General features: G+C 43.1%; 1 protein-coding gene across 11 annotated transcripts in view; it reads right to left on the reverse strand.

The window, feature by feature from the left end:
- The window catches only part of SH3PXD2A (SH3 and PX domains 2A), a 255,167-nt gene that overhangs the window by 38,075 nt on the left and 200,175 nt on the right, over positions 1 to 16,917 (reverse strand). For all 11 annotated transcript variants that reach the window (XM_069019941.1, XM_069019939.1, XM_069019938.1 and 8 more), the window contains one exon: positions 2 to 115. In XM_069019941.1, the coding sequence (XP_068876042.1) occupies positions 2 to 115 (114 nt within the window). The remainder of the gene's footprint in view (position 1; positions 116 to 16,917) is intronic.

The raw sequence follows: 16,917 nt of genomic DNA on the forward strand, positions 1-16,917 counted from the left end.
CCTTCCCCAAATTTAGACGTGTTGATGTCAGAGTCATCTCTGGTTCCATTCTGGGATTCCAGGTATGTAGCAGGGACCCATCCTTGCTCCTCTGCTGTGCTCACAAACCACCAACCTACAAAAAGAAGCAAAAGAAGTTTCTTGGTCAACACTTAAGAGGAACAAGAACAGTAAAAAATGCTACAGAGGAGATGGCAGAGTCAGCAGCTCTGGTGCATGTTTGAGCTACTCTGCCGCTTCCTAGATCAAGAAAGGGTTTAGCCCTATTATACCACTTCAATCAGATCCTCTCCCAGTGGTAGTGTGCAGGCTTGCTAGAAAAAGGGTGCAATGAAGCAAATATCAATTTATTTTAAGAAATTCAAAGTCCATCCACAACAACTTTGACTCAAGTTCTTTAATTCAGTTTCTCCAAGCTGGTCTTGCTACGTGTACACCTACAGTATCAAAACACTTTGTATGTGTAAATATGTACATGTGTGAAATAAATAGCACAAACACTGCCCAAATCCTAACATGAAGTATTACAAAAGATAAATGAGGGAAACAGGAATGACTTTCATAGAAGGACACAGATTTCAGAACAGGATATAAAAGTGCTTCTAGAGCACTTGTAACCACAGCTGGTGTTTAACAAACATGACCTGAATTCAGTGCCCTGGGAAGCTGGAAAGTACTGCACAGAACAGAAATAAAGAGAAAAGCCAACTAAAATCTGACTTCAGGCCATAAGCACCTCTTATTTGTCACCTGAACATCCAAGTTTCTACCGCTACCTACAAAAATGTTAATTATTCAGCAGTATATATGGATATAACCTTTAGGTTGTATCTGTGGAAAGATGAATAAAATTATACGCATGCCAGCTTCAGATTAAATGCATTCCAACTATAACAATCCTTGCCTCTTTTCTTGCTTGGTTACACTGATTTATTGAATCCTTCACTGGTTTTGACACAGACTCACTCACCCAAGAACTTGCTGCTCTCAGATATGAGCACAACTAGATTCTCCTCCATTCAGATAAGGTCTAGGTTAAGACAACAAGAAAATAAGAAGTCTAACAGGTAAGCAAACCACTTCTGTTGTTTTCTGTGATCCCCCAGTTTCCCCAGAAAACATAAGCTGCTTTGTCAGGACCATACAAACTGTTGTCCAATACCACTCTTCCAGCTTCCCCAAAGGGAGTTGGGAAAACAGCTATTTCTGTACATGCACTGCAGAACAGCTGACAGACTTTGATGGCTGTCATAAACACAGCAAATTTCACAGAAGCTGGCCTATGATGAGCAAAGGTGCCAGCTTGGGCTGTAAAGAGATGGGCACCAACACTAGTGAGCTGTGAGGTGGCCATGAATCCCTCTCACAGCTGGGATGCCACAGCCCTGCCCAGCGAGGCAGAAGGGAAGGTCCGCTGGGCTCTGCTGCCTTGCCACATGCAACTGTCTGTAAGAGAAAAACCACCCTGCTCAAACAATGCTCAAGTGTTCGTGCTAAAAGTCACACAAGTTCATTCCAAATCCTGTCACGGAAGATTTTACCAGAGAACAGTAGCTACAAACCCTTGCTTTCCTCCCTGGGGCATGTGGCTGGGAGACAATGTACCCCAAGCAACCACCCCTCACATGCCCCTGGGCAGCTCCTAGGCAGCTCTATTTATTTACTCTCCAAATTCAGACATAGATTTCCATCTTCTGGCCCAGCAGAGGTTTGGAAACTTTGCTTCACAGGACTCATGGTTGGAAAATTTAAATTTAGTTATTCTCCCTCAGCAGGAGGTGGATTCTCCTGCCACGAAGCCCACAGCAGCGAACATGCAGGATCTGCCAGACCGTTTCAAAAACACGTCTTCATGGTTGTTCCTTATTTCGCCAGCAACGTATCGACATGGGTAGCAAACACAGTTTAACATACACTTGTAATTAGGCACAAAATGCGAGAAGCTGGCTTCCAGCTGATACTAATTAGACTGGAAGAGTTTACGTAAACTCTTCCTCAGAAAGAAATTAAACACAAGTGCAAAAAGGACTTGCCTACACTTAAAAATGTACATTTGGGCCAAATTCAAGGCATGGTAAAACCATGTTTGGAGGGCTGGATCACACTTCCTTGACGCCAACCCTGTGCTAGCCCATTTCACAATACAGCTTCTCTGGTTTGGCTCACTGGCCTCCGAGCCAAGTTTAGGTCTTTCGCTTGGGGCCATAGGGCAGCTGAGCCTCCACCTATCTAAACACGACTCAGGCTGAAGCTCTAATCGCCACAGAACTCATCAAAGTTATCATTTCTTTCTAAAGATTTCCTTTATAAACTCTGCTGAAGGGTAAAGTACAACTGAGAAACCTCTGCAGCTACTGAGAAATCACAGCATTTGTCCAAGTTCAGGGAAAACCAACCCCCCACTCTGAAACTCTCTTCCCCCATTTCAAGCTTGCTTCCCAGAAAGACAGAAGAAAAGCTTTAATATAGCTCAGTGAAATAGCATATCAACAGAAAAATGTGTGTTTTACTTAAACAGACTCAACAACTGAGAAGACTGAGAAACTTTCAGTGACACCCCCTGGCAGCAGAGAAGTCACAAATGGGTGCTCACAGGCAAGATGTGCAAGGTCTCAGAGTGGCTAAGCAGCCACTGCTGAGGCAGCACAGCTCTTACGAGACCAAAACCTAAATTCTGATGGCACATCCAAGCCATAGCCCTACAGAAAGGAAATTACAGCACAGTGCAAGAATTGACTCCTAGCAGAAAATGGCTGCAGTGCAGACAAGCCCCTCAACACAGCCTGTGCATGACAGCCACAACCTGCAGAACTCTGCCCTGCTGATCACAAAGTAGTTGCTCTGCACCATCCCCTCATTAGAAGCATTAGGGCAGCTGCTGTTTGGAACCACCACCCCTTCCCCCTCTCACCCCCAGGTTCATGGGTATTCATGGTTTGCAGACAAATTAGCCATATTGGTCTTAGTTTGTACCATTACAGCCCTGGCTTTCTGCAAACAATCCCTTGTCCCATCTCTCCCATCTCCTGCCATCTCTCCCAACCCAGAGCATCACAGAAAACTTGATTTTGAAACACAGAAAAAACCATTGCATTTATTTTGAGTTCTCTGTCTATGCTGGAGATTAGCTTGACTTCACAATTCATTATTAAAACCATTCTGCAGCAACATCTGCAGGGAATTATGTAAAGTTATCTCTGTGCACTGCCAAGTCAGTCTGAGGTTCACTCTTGCACTCACACCATCTGTAAAAATTAGGCAGTGCTTTACAGCTTGAGTTAACCCTTGCAGGGGCCCCTGGTGTTTGGTCTCTCTCAGGCACCAAAACACAACTTTAACACTGATGTGGCATGGATGTCTTGACTGAGACTGCCCAGCCCTCATCTCTGATGAGGATTTAAATGGAGTTCGAGCTTCACAGTGGCACAGAGTTGTAGCCACTGTGCCCAGACCAAGTTCAACTTGAGCTTTGCTGCACTTCTTTAACTGCCTTAACACTAACCCAAGAACACAAATTTTTAAGGTAGGAGTGCAATTTTGTCCCCACATACCTTGCTGCTTTGGTTGGCATCTGTCAGCATCCCTAAGCTGCAACAGCCAAGATATCTCCCCATTCAGAGTCCACCTAGGCTCAGATAACTTGCAGGCATTTCACAAGTTACCAAGAAATGACCAGTTCCACTTGGCACATATATAATGCATCTGGCAAGATGGTGATTGCAAAATGGATTGGTCACACTAAATGACAAGAAGACTTGGATTCTAAGAAACCATGTTCTTGCTTATAATTGTATTCCCACTCCTCTTCCCAAAAGGCTTTTGCAAAAGTGAAAGAATTAAGCAAACGTTAAAAGTAGCACCTTGGGAAACTACTGGAACATAGTTAAAGGAGTATACTTTATGCCAGTTTTGCTCATGTTTGCATGCAGCCTTACCAATCCATAGTTCAATGGATGATAGACACCAACAGGAGAACTAGCTATTCCCATTGAGGCCTGTCTGATCATAACAAGCTACAAAACACTTTAAATACATAAAATTGCAGGATCATGCTGAACTTCGGTTTCTAATTCTCTGCTCAACCATTAATTTCTCTGTAGACTTTGTCATTTTATGAGCTTAACTAAAGTAAACAGGACTGATAGCACCACTGTAAAAGGGCATGGCTATTTCTCCAGCATAAGTAGACTACACATTCCTCTAAACAAATACTTAAGTAACACTCCACCTCTCAAGAGTCTTGGAAAAATCCCACTCAAGCAGCAGTCTGGTACATTTGACACACGGTCTATGGGCTTCAGAGAGCTTTCATTTTAAAGATCCTTCTGCCTTGGAACTCTCTCTTGAGAGGTTTTTTTGATCCAACAACATAAATTGTCCTACAAAGCAGTAGTAGGTACAATTAGGTCACTTCCAGACCAGTCACACAGAGCTTTTCATGCCAACAGCTGATTACTTTCCTTCAGAGATAAGATCTACTTCATTAAAGAGCAGCTAAGATAAGGGTGCTGCTGCACAGTTGAAGGCACTTGCTTTTTCCACCCCTCCAAAGCTCTTGCCACACAGTACACATATATTTGATACACATAGGGCAGTCAGTTGTAATTGCCTCTGACAGACTTCTGAATATGTAAAAGCAGACATACAAAGGCACCAGGAATAGTATTTTACAAGAGGGATTTTCTGCAGTTAATTTATTCTCATACTCACTCCTGTGTCTGTATGCTGCTAGCTATTATGATTGTCCATGCTGGCTCTGCTCTCTGTAAGAGGCTTTTTCAGTCCCACACACTTGGAAAAACACAAGGTTGAAACCACTGAATTCATATGAAGGCCAGTGTCTGATTTCTGTGAGTTTTATTCTTACAAGTCACAGAAGAGGCATCTTTCTTTTAAATATTGAGATACATGCAAGAGGTCCTTCTAGCACAGAGCTGACTGCAGCTTAGGGTACAGGAATCTATGAACAATTCACTGCAAGGCAGACTAAGGGTGTCATTTTAGGATGAATTTTTAAAGCTGGTGAAATATTAAAGGGAGCTTTCACCTCAAAATACGTAATATTTCCCAGCCTGTGTGCACTGCAGACTTCACTGCAGCCACCACTCAACCATGAAGTAATGTTTGTCTTGTTTTAGAGATGAAAGTGGGGCCCAAAGACACGCCCCAGGAAGAAAGATGTTTGTGGAAGACATCCTACTCAAACACAATTAAGATCCACAACACATGTTCATGGCCTTTTATGTGCCACATATTTATGGGTCATATATTAGGGTTCCAGATCAACCCCGTATTATGATCCTTCCAGCCAGTTCATGCCCTAGAGCTACACACTGGGAGCATAGTTCACGTGGGAAACCCCACTTCCAACAGGAAGTACTGCAATCCCAAATGTCTGTGCCTGATTGCTCTAACATTCAAGAGTGAAGGTTGCTACCTTTCAACTGCTGTGGTTGCACTCTAGGTGCTAAATCCTGCTGTAGGAACTCAGGAATAAAACTCACCACCCCAAGCTACTGCTTAACTCCAAGAGGTTTTTTAATTTGCTGCTGAAATACCCCAAGGGCCCACAGCACTGTGATAGGGCAGAGCTGTTGGCTCTTTCATGTAAGAGAAAAGAGAAAAAAGGATCACCCCTGTCCCTCCCTTCCTGGTAGCCCAGCATGGGAAACTGGAGCTTCTATACAGGTTATGAAAAAGGTCTTTTACCACAGCATTAAAAAAATGAATGAAGAACTACAACCACAGAAACTCTGCCTTTTTGTTTTTTTTAAAGGGCACTTCTTCTTTAAAGAAAATAATTAAGATTTAAAAGGTAATAAGGAAACATTTTGCTCCTGGTACCAACAGTCCCAACATCTGAAGCACACACATTAGAAACCACCCACCTATTCAACAGTGGTCACACAGCTACAGCCTACAGTCTGCCCAGCAAACTACCCTCAATATTTAAAACTGAGTAATAGTTTTAATATTTAGTGAAGAGAGTATACACTGAAGGAGGATGAGAGGCTGCACACTCTTGTATCTTATGTTCAACTAAAAATTTACAGGTGTCCCTACAAAAGCATAATGGGAACCTGACCTTAAGAGCATCACTCTGGAAACCTGACAACACAATGCACACATGGACTGCCCTGGAAACACTTTTCATTCCCTCCTTAGGGAGGGTCTGAAAGCAGAGTTATGTTCTCATCAGACTACAGGCTGCAGCAGTTTTTGCTTAATTTGTTGATTGAAACAACACTTGAGGGCTTCCTGAGGAGAGGGAGAAGATGGGGAGCAGGAGGAGGTGGGGACTTCTGGAAGGCTGAAATTTGTTGATATCATTTTTGGCTATTAACAGGACAGCATTTTGCCTTACAGAGCTAAAAGCTGGAACAAAAGGCCAAGAGCTGAGACCACAGTTTGCTTTCTCCACCAATACTTGATAGTAACTGCAAATGCTTAGGGCTCAGCAGCAGCATAGGGAATTGCAGTCCTTGCACTGCTTTAGGTGTTACTAAGCACAAGGAAAACAGAAGTGAATCCCAGAGTTTGGGTGCTCTAACATACTCTTCCTGCAATGACTAGTTATTAAGGTAACTAGTTGGATTTGCTATCCTAATCCTTCCAGTCTGTCTTCTTCCCACACTTCTACTGCCAATCTTGTGACATTTGTAGACAGAGACTTCTCAGCTGTGCTGTTAGCAAATCCCATTGCTGTTGTTCCTATGGCTGCAGAGCTGGCTGGAGTGGAGAGCCCACTACATGTGAATAGATGTGTTAGTTAATGCTGCCACACAGTTTTTGCCTGGACCCAAACCAGCCGACTAGGTGTGTCCATAAGTCTTTGATACAGAGTCCCAAAGTGTATCGCAGATTCTGGCTGAAATAATCTAGCTTGTTTGGGTTGATTTCACATCACATTATATGCATAAATACACACGGATCTATGTGAAAACTCACACCATGCACTCCAACACATATTACCCTTGTCTTCTGCTGGGATTGAGACTGTGTTTCCTTGTACTTTTGGAAAAAACAGAAGTGATCTGAACATGGGAAAAGTTCATGGGAAAAGAGAAAACTGGATAATATACAACTCAGCTCTAATACTTTATGGGTTACATCACTAGCAGAGACGATGGATATTCCGAGTATTAGACAACTAGGAAATACCACATTACTGTATTTATTCAAATCTTACAAGATAGTAGGCAACGAGCCTTCCTGAGGTGCACATTTGGCAAAAACTTACATATTTATCTCTTGTTAGAGTTGTGACTTCTCGTGTCTATGTGCATAGGGAGTTGTTCAAGTACAGCACACAGTTTATCTTTGTGTTCTGATATTACAAACTGATAGTTACAGACTCCAAGTGCTGTATCTGCAGCTATTTGCTGTGGCCCAATTGTTACCCAGGGGCTTCCCCTCCCTGATTAAAAAATGGTCTCAGATTTGTGTATTGACACAGCTGGAACAAAGGAATCTGCCGAACATGTTTTCTAGAATTGGCACGTACATCCACAAAGCCATCACACAATCCAGTACAAATTACACACTGTGTTCTTAAAGCAAGGGAATCAACACACTACCTACATTAACAGACATGGATAAGTCTTGGACCTTTCCTGTAAATCCCAGATCACACTCCAGGCCACCAGCTTCTCTTAAACCGTCAAGTACTCTGGGCTCCCCAAGACAGAAGATGATGGAAGCATCACTTGATAAGCCTGCTCACGTCCAACTTCAAAACATACACAGCCAACATGCCCAGGGTGTTGGCCAGCATCCCCAGACCCCTCACTTTAGGGGATCCACAGAGCAATCAAGTCAACCAGTGCCCAAGAAGTTGGAAAAAACCAAAAATTGTTTACCGAGGCTCAAACATCCTAATGCCTTCTAAAAAAAATTTTTAAATAATCTTCCCCTTCCTGCTTTACTTGATTTCATGAACACCTAATGGTGAAACTGTCTGTGCAATGGCAGCTGCATTCCACATAGCCCAATGCATCTGTGTGTGTCCAACCCACAGTACCAACTCAGTTATTACAGAAAATACCTGGTTACTGATCACAGATTTTCCTTTTTTTTCCATCTGATCTGTTTGGATACCACATTTCCTGTCTGACCTCCAGTTCTGGTCATATTATACATCTATTTTCATCTTCTCTTGAATTCTTTTGTTAGGAAGTGACAGATTTACACTGATCATTCAGAGATGAAGTCTTTGTGATTTCAGTAACCACAACGCAAATTAAGATCGTGGAGCTTACACAGACTGAACAACCAGTACAAAAAGTTCTGCATTAAGTCTCTGTGGGCAACAAGTGGTACTGCAGGGTATCTTTCTTTCTTCTTTCCCTAAAGTTTTGCTTACTTCAGCAGGTCCCAGAGGTTGACCCGTGAGAATACAGTCTGCTGCTAGCATCTTCCAGTACAAATTTCCTGATCATGAGAAGTTCCTGGGGTACTTTTCTTCCTTCATGTTCAATTACAGCCCAGAACCATTAATTTTCCTCTCCAAAAGGACTTCTGTCCCATATCTCCTTTAGTATTGCTATTGTTACAAAGATGCTGCACAAGCAGGAAAGTTAAGCAATAAATCCATCTCCCACCTTCCATAAGCCTGTTCCCCCTACTTCTCTTCATCAGCCCATCATTTAAAGGTTGAAATCTATAAACCTGAGGTTTTAATGAACCTGCCAAACTGATGCTGTTGTCACCATGTTTACATAAATCAGTAATTTACAAAAGCTCCCAGCCACAAGTGGGTTTGGCTGCGGTGCAAAGAGAGGAGGACTTCAGCAGACAGGGCAGAACATACAGAAATCTGGTGGACAAACCCAGCCCATGGCAGAAACAAATAATCCACTGCCTTCAGAAAGACTATGCCAGCATAGTCAGTGCCTGCAGCAAATTTTCCAGAGCCATGAACAACTGATTACAGTAAAGGCATGCAAACAGATGGCTTTCCACCCCACAGGGCATAGGGGGCTCAGCCGTAGAAGCCAAGGGAGACTCTATTAGTCATGACCAGTTGTGGGGTTGTACTTTCTGTGGTCAGCCAATGGGGCGCAACCATCAAGCTCACAAGTAATTTCCTTTACATTCACAGGACTTAATCTTAAAGAAAACACATTTTGTGTCCAAGCTTTCTCTAGGAAAACATGAATAAGCTTTCAAACGGGCCTCACAGTAATCTTGTCCAAAGATTACAAATTACTTCCTAGTGGTTTAAAAAGTTACAGACCCCCAGCCCCAGCTGATAGGAAATGGCCTTCACAGGCAGCAAAGAATGGCCAATATTAACTTCCCATATCGACTGACAAAAGTTGCTTTTGTTTAAATTTCTTATTCTGAAGTCTGTAGAGAACATGGTGTCACTTGCTTATTGGGAATTCCTCATAACTACACAGAATCAGAAAAAAAAGAGTCTGAGAACTAGGAACAAAATCTAGCAGAGCACCGAACAGCAGTGCAGGTGGTAGAGTCAAAATCATACAGGAATTCCGTATTTTATTTAAAAACACATTTGCTGCCTCTGAGGCACACTTTGGTTATGTCAGGATAGAGCAGAGCAACACTACACAAAAGCTTGATCAAAAGCTACAGTATACCCCCCAGAAATCTGAGGATACAGCAATCAAACAGTGATATTAGTTCAGTCTGAAGCTCAGAAGAGTCACCAGATTAAAAATGCTGGCTTTCACAAATAGCTTTTTTGGGATCCTTCTGAACCACGATACTCCTGCTAAAGGAGCAGAGACACCTCAGTTTGCGGCAGCACCACTCTCCAGCCCTCAGATAATCATCTCACAAATGGCCATTTCCATGTCCTGGCTGTTCTTTGAAGCTCTGCTGTCCAAATACAACTTCTGTCCAGCTCTATTCATTAGCTAGATGTGGTGAGATTGTAGCCCAGATGGTGTGTTATCACAAACACTGATGTAAGCCAAACCGAATGCTCTGCTCTCTCTGACACCGCCTCACTGCCTTTCTCCTGAGCTCCATTCAAGCCGTGATTCTGCAGTGACCCCGGGAGCTGAGCCTCAAAAAGCTGCCTGCACACGGCTGCAGGAAATGACAGCTTCGGAAATGAGTACTGGAGTGATGAATAGCTGGCAACAAGAGCAGCCAGTGTGTTAGTGGGCTGCCAGTTAATAACCTACATTGTACTGAACAGGGACATATATGGGCAAGAGCATCACTGACATGCCCCAGAAGAGATTACAAACCTTTCTGAAGGGTTTTTCCAGGCTTCTCTAAAATTTAGATACTTAGACTTGTTACTGTATTTTGTTCAGCACAAAGCTGAACTGGTCCCATTTGGAGCAGATTACGGAAAACTGGAAGGAAAAAAAAAAAGGGGGAGAAAAAGATTTGCCTTTTATCTTTATTCATCATGAAGCCCCAGACAATGAGAACAGCCTGTGCAGGTGAAACAGAAGGGGGTATTGGTCTTTAAGGAAGGGGTAACTGAGATCATCCATGTAGACTTTTATAAAGCAAGCAGGAATAACCGGGGTATCTGGGTCCATCAGTGCTAACAAAAAGGTGCATCAGCAGCATTAGAGAAGGAGGTAAATACAGGAAAGTTACTGAGGCAAAAAGCTCAGGTATGATGGCTTCCCCTCCAGCTAAAAATCCTCTTATATTCCAGAAAATACTCTGCACACAGCCAAGTAACTAAACATTAATTTCTACTCATTCTGGCTTAGCCTCTGGATACAAAGGCTACACACTTGGCACAAGCACCTCTGCAGGGGTTTCACTCCATGAACGTGATTTCCCTGCAGCTTCTTTGGCTGCCTCACCTGGGATGCTGACTTTAAAGACTGATGTTTAGGCTTTGGTTGCTCCTCACAGACTGGAAAGGCAGTCCAGACTCAGAGCAGAGATTCACCGTCTCAAGAGACCAGAACCACCTCACTGAGTAAGCCTTGCACTATGGGAACATCAACAGCAATGTTTCTATTCACACCTTTCTCATGGAAAAAGTCCGTGTTGTCGGCGGCTTCAGATGCTGGTCTGCCTCCAGGAAGGTACCATTAACTGCACAATAAGTCAAAGTCCCAGTACATAAACATTTTCATTTTCTGACTCTCCTTTCTGTCTCCTGAAGCTTAAACAAAGCCAGAGCAGGCACTAAGCAAAGATTTGCTGGCAACAATCAGGGAAGCTGATCTTCTGATGCTAAATAAAGGTTAGCAAGGCAAATTAATGACGTGAGATACAGAAGAACTGTCAATCTCCATACATTTCACGGAGCTGAGAAAAGACAAATAGATCATTGTGAGGCTTATTCCTTTCCATTAGGAATAAATCAACCATGAAACAAGGGCAAGAGTAATGCTGTCCTTGGGCAAAAAGCTGAGATTTGCAGACCCTCTGTTACAAACACACATGCATTATACAATACAGCACCATTTAAACTAAATAAGCAGCACAGTGAGGGATTACCTAAACCTGTTAGACAGATGATATAGAGGCACAGTGTTTATCTTTTCACCAGTGAGTCACTTAAGATTACCCTACGAGTGCATGCTAGATTAAACCCTTCCCTCTCCCCAGCACAAGGCTACCAAAAGAGGAAATGCTGGACTGCCTGTAACTACCCCCGGCCAGAGCCTGCTGCAAGTGCTATACTTTCATGTATCTCCAATTGCTCTGAAAACCTTCAACAGAAAACCTTCAACTCGGGCATTTTGCAATCTTGCACTTTTCAGGATCTCATTCTTGGCAGATTGATGGCTTTTTTAGGGGAATTTCTTTCTAACTTTTTTTCTCCTTCTCTCAAAGCACACTGATTTCCCCTTCTTGCTTTAGGAAAGGTCAGTGATGGAGCAGAGAGGCTGCACATTCACTGCAAACTGAGAAAGAGGATGGTCCTGCAGCTGGGGAGCTGGCCCAGCTTTGGGGAGCTCTCCATAAGAGAGCCAAGAACCAGACCAATTCTTTATGTGGGAGGAGATTTTCCCTCCCCAGTTTCCAAGTCTTAGTTACTTCCCTTCCCCTCCTCCACCACCCAGATCTGAACAGCGTTTCCTTTGTCTGCTCCCTGTGTAGACTTCCATTCTCTGGAGACGGGGCCTAAATGTCTGGCACAACAGGACCCCAATCCCAGCTGGGCCTTAGGCACTGCCATAAAAAACAAACAGAGATCACAGAGGCATGGCTCTTGCAATGTAAAACAGTCTGGATAGCAAGTAAGTCTTTGGATAGGTCTGTTAGCTGACATACTAATTACATTGTTAGAATGCTATGCTTTCACAAAAGCTCGTATGGTCTGAAAGTTTATTCCAAAACATCCTGTTTAGTGACTATGACTGCATTTGGAAAGGGACCTGGAGCTCACTGCAGTGCTAACAAAGTATATGCAACAGTGCACCTCCAGCAAGACCAAGCAGATTTCTAGCACACTTTAGGATGACTAATGAATTCAAGTTTCCTTGGCATGCTTCCCTCCCAACACATGTGGGCAAGGATTACAGAGTGGAAAGAACCCAACCTGGGGAGAAGAAAAGTGCATACTCCTGTAGCCATTAAATCCCTACTGGGGAAGGGGTTTTCCCATTGCATTTCAAGGACATCTATCCCCCTTCTCTCTCGTTTGCATGGGCTGTTTGACACCTACCCTCCCCCACCCCCCCAAATTCTCAGGCTCCAGCTCAGCAATACACTGTGCCATACAGCTTGCAGAAGGCAACCAAGACCACACATTTTTGGGAAGGACAACCATCACTTCCACTTATGCACAGAATCCCAACACCTGGCATGAATGTCTCGGTCAATATTCTGGCTAGTAACTAACACCACCTGAAGGTTCAACATCCCCTTGATGTTCCTCCCTCCCTTGTTAAGTTATAGCACAGCTCTTTTGTGCTCACAAGCCATTTTCATGGAGATCATGCTTTCTTTGGCTGATTCATTTGTCACCAGTTACTAATCCAAGACAGTGAGTGGGGTTGACCAGTACCAACATTCCCATTCTGCCCTGCTAATGATTAGGTTAATCCAGATGCCAAATAATAACTGGAACCGTTTTAATAAAATCTGGAAGTCAAGCTTTACATGGTACTAAAAAGAAAACTTAATTCTCTGTTCTACAAGCAGTTAGATTTGCTGGTTACCTACCAGCATATACCATCTCAATGTTAAGATATGCAGCTACTTGCTAGTCCACACATCAAGCTGAAGGAAAATGAAAATTCAAAGGAGATTCAACTTCTGGTCTGTCCTCTTGCATCTCACAGGCCATTAATGCCACATCACCTGGCTCACCAACACTGTGCTAATAACCTTTACCAGACTACTCATTCTGAGGAACATGGCTTTTTTCCTGAAGCTGAAGTTTTAGCTGAAGTTACATATAGAAGCTATTCCAGAAATATGAGCACTGGTCATCAGTATCTGAGGAATTACCCTACTTCCCTAACTAACTACTACTACTAACCTACTTCCCAAGATACTTGTTGAAAATTTATGTGACAGGAAGGTGGAAAGATCCAACCTCATAACACTTGTCTAATTAGTGTTATTTTTTCTAATTTTTCTTTGCCACTCCAGCTTCATTTTTTGCCTCTCCATCAGCAGAGCACACCCCTACAACAAAGGAGCCAATGGAAGTTGAATGTGTCTTCAAGCAGAGGCTCTCTCTTTGTTTCTAATCCATCTTCTGTCCAGAGGCACCTCTGGTCCTTTCCAGCACTGCTTCCTCACCACCACAAGGGAATGGAGTTAGTCATCATTCATGCAATTTCCACCTCTATTTTTACAATTTCAAAAAGGTTCCCCCCAGCAGTTTACTTATTTATAAAAACAGGAAACTTTTTTTTGACCTGGATTATCTGAGTAGGCTGTAGTGCAGGAAAACAGTGAAATGCCCTAAACTGCATGTTCTAGTCAACTGCAGGCTTAAGCACTTTGCTCAGCTGAGGAGCAGAGCCAAGGAGTGAGCAACATCTTTAAGAGATAAAACCCTCATCTGTGAGGAGCCACTTGCTTCTTCATCATGGTGCCATCAGGCCTTTAACTCATCACAGCTTTGCACTATCACTTCCAGCTTCCCTCCCTTTTCCCTTCCAACTATGTCTCAGGCCTTTGGATGAGCCTGTGCTTATTTATTAGCAGCTCTGTTTTCAAATTCTGAGCCAGAGCCAGCAAAGAAGAGCAGCTTCTCCAGATGAGGTCCTAGAAATGAGCTACACAGGCTTCAAAACAGCAAGGGTAACACCACTGTATTTGGCCCTCTCCAAACTCAATGAGGATGTGCAAGGGGCACAGGTACTGCATGGCAAGTAAGAAAGAAAAAGCAAGATGAAGCCTTTATGACTGCAGCAGAATAGGCACTTTTGGCCCAAAGAAATCTAAAATATACCTTACCTACCCAGCCTAAACATTAGGCTAGGGTCAGGGAATTGTTTCAGGTTGAAGTTCAAGGGATTTCTTACCTGCTGCTTAAAGCCACTGTACCTTTGATGAAATAAAGGACCCCCGCAGTCCTGCCCTCAAGCACTGCTAGCATACCTTAAGATATATGTCTCTGCTGCACAGTTAAGTACTGCATTAGGTCTCCAGACTATTTTTGGCCTTTAGCTTCTGAGAAGTATCATTAGGGCAGAGCAGCGATTTTCCTATATTTGTTTTTAAAACAAAAATAAATATGCAGAAGCGTGAGCAAAGTGTGACGTCAGATCATTGTTTCTGTGCCTGCAGCTATAGCACTTAAAATGACATCAATCAAAAGCAAGTGAGATGCCTGCCTGTCTTTAGCCAGAGCCAGAAGTCTCAGGAGCATGACATTTCATTCACATACAGCAAAGGACTTCTTGTGAAAGAGATGAGGTATTGATTAAAAAGAAAAGCGGCTGATGCACCCCCTGCTCGCTCAAGCAAGATGTAAGTTTGAAGAAAAGGAACAAAATGAACTTTGGTTTGACTACTCTGTGCCTGAAATTACTCTGCAACAACGACTCCCTGCTGCCAACACACACTCCAGCTCTGAGAGCAGGAATGATGGTGTCCAAGCCAAACACACGCGTGGCTGGAGAGACTCACAGCAGATTAGACAGCTCTTCTTTGTACCAAGACATGAAATACATCTGGGGCACCCTGGCCATGTTAAGGGCACATTCCTTGGCTGAGCTGATGCTTGCTGAGCACTGCTGCAGGCACCAGTGACACTCATCTCTGGAGCACTGATACAGCACTTCCAGCAGCTCCCCAGGATGGCAGATGGAGATCCCTGGGAATGAGACTTGTGAAACAGCCCCGAACGGTTGATATTCTCACTCAAATTATCTGGAAATAATGTGGAAAACATGCCAAAAGCACCCTTACTCTGAATCACAACAAAATGCTCAGTAAGAGGCTGGATTTACAGAAAACCAGCTGCACGCAAAGACAGCCCTTGGTCATCAGTGTCACAGCATCCTGAGGAGTCTACTCAGAGTGACAGATAAAACTTCATGTGCAAGTCCAGTTCCCACCTCAAAGTCCAGTACTTCAATCACGTTGTGCATCTGGAATCAAGCTGTTGCCACTCCAGACACAGTAACTCTCTAGAGAGTCTGTTCTCCAGAGACAGGGCTGCAAATAGCCCATTTCTCAAGGGCTTTTTTTGTGGTTTTCAATTTTTTTTTTTTTAAATGTGTTATTGGGTTTTTAAGGGAACAGAAATAATATAAATTGCTATTACAGTGATGGAATCATGTAATGAGAAAACAAAAAGATATACAATATGGAGTTCCCTTATCCATTTCCTTAAATATCAGGACTTTGTAGTCACTTTATAACTGGCCCATGAAGATGGCAGGAAAATTTACACTGAGTCGGAATTTAAGGGCCAAACCGAAATGGAATGCAACAGGCCTTTGGGTTTATGCACCACAGCTTTTTCATGGATTTAGCAGTAAAACTTTCAACTGTATACCATGAATGTCCCGTTTAATATTAGTAAATACAAGTTACATCACTGCTCATGTAAATCAGGAGTAATTTGATGGGGCACCATGAGATTTAAGAAGAGAATAGACTTCTCTACCAGCAGGGAGCTCTTGTCCATGCAGCACAGCCTGACTCCAGCATCTTCCAGTCCTCTCTGTGCTAGTCTGGCCAGAATGTTCACAATTTGCAGTGGTTTCAAGTTTCCAAATCAGAACCTTTGCTGGATTTTCAGTTTTTAGATATCCCCATGCCAGCAGGAGGAAAGGGAAAAAAAAAAAAAAAGAGAATCTGAAGAATTTTAATTTTTCCAGACTGCATACCGGGTTTAATTCCTTATTCTCTGTTACTATTGTCTATAAGCTCACTTGACAATTTTCAACTCTTCAGATTTACAGCCATTCCTAGCAAACTATTTCATCCACAAATAAACACAACCATCCTTTTTCTGAAGGCAAGAGGAAAATATATAGAAAGCACACAGATGTTTGGCAAGTACATCAAAGCTAGGCTAAGTCAGTACAAAAACCCTCCCCAAAACCCTTGACGTTCTTAGTGCTTTAACAACACAATCAAATTTTAAATATGAACAGAGGGGGATTCCAAATGGGTACATACCATCTACAATAATAAATTAATTGGAAGTGCACAGAAACTTGGACTACAGAGAGCTGTACACTGAATTAGATGTCTTCATGTGCCACTTCATTTTGTGAGACCAGGCACACTGAGTCTGAATAAATCTTTGCTTTTCACATTAACATGAAATTAGATGAGGTTGGCCAGTGATATCAACTCCTGGCCAGTAGGTATCAGCTTACTGTCTTTGGCAAAGTCCTGCTCCTGTGTTCTCTGCACAGCTGGAGAAGATGGTACTTGGCTCCTTGAACCCTGCAATTCGCTGCTGTCCCAAGTACAGTCACTTCAGATGCTCTTGGATCTCTGGAGAGCAGAGAGCACTTTACCCCCCAACAATATTTCATAACTTCA

Source organism: Aphelocoma coerulescens, chromosome 6 (assembly GCF_041296385.1).
Source record: "Aphelocoma coerulescens isolate FSJ_1873_10779 chromosome 6, UR_Acoe_1.0, whole genome shotgun sequence".
NCBI classification, from domain to species: Eukaryota; Metazoa; Chordata; class Aves; order Passeriformes; family Corvidae; genus Aphelocoma; species Aphelocoma coerulescens.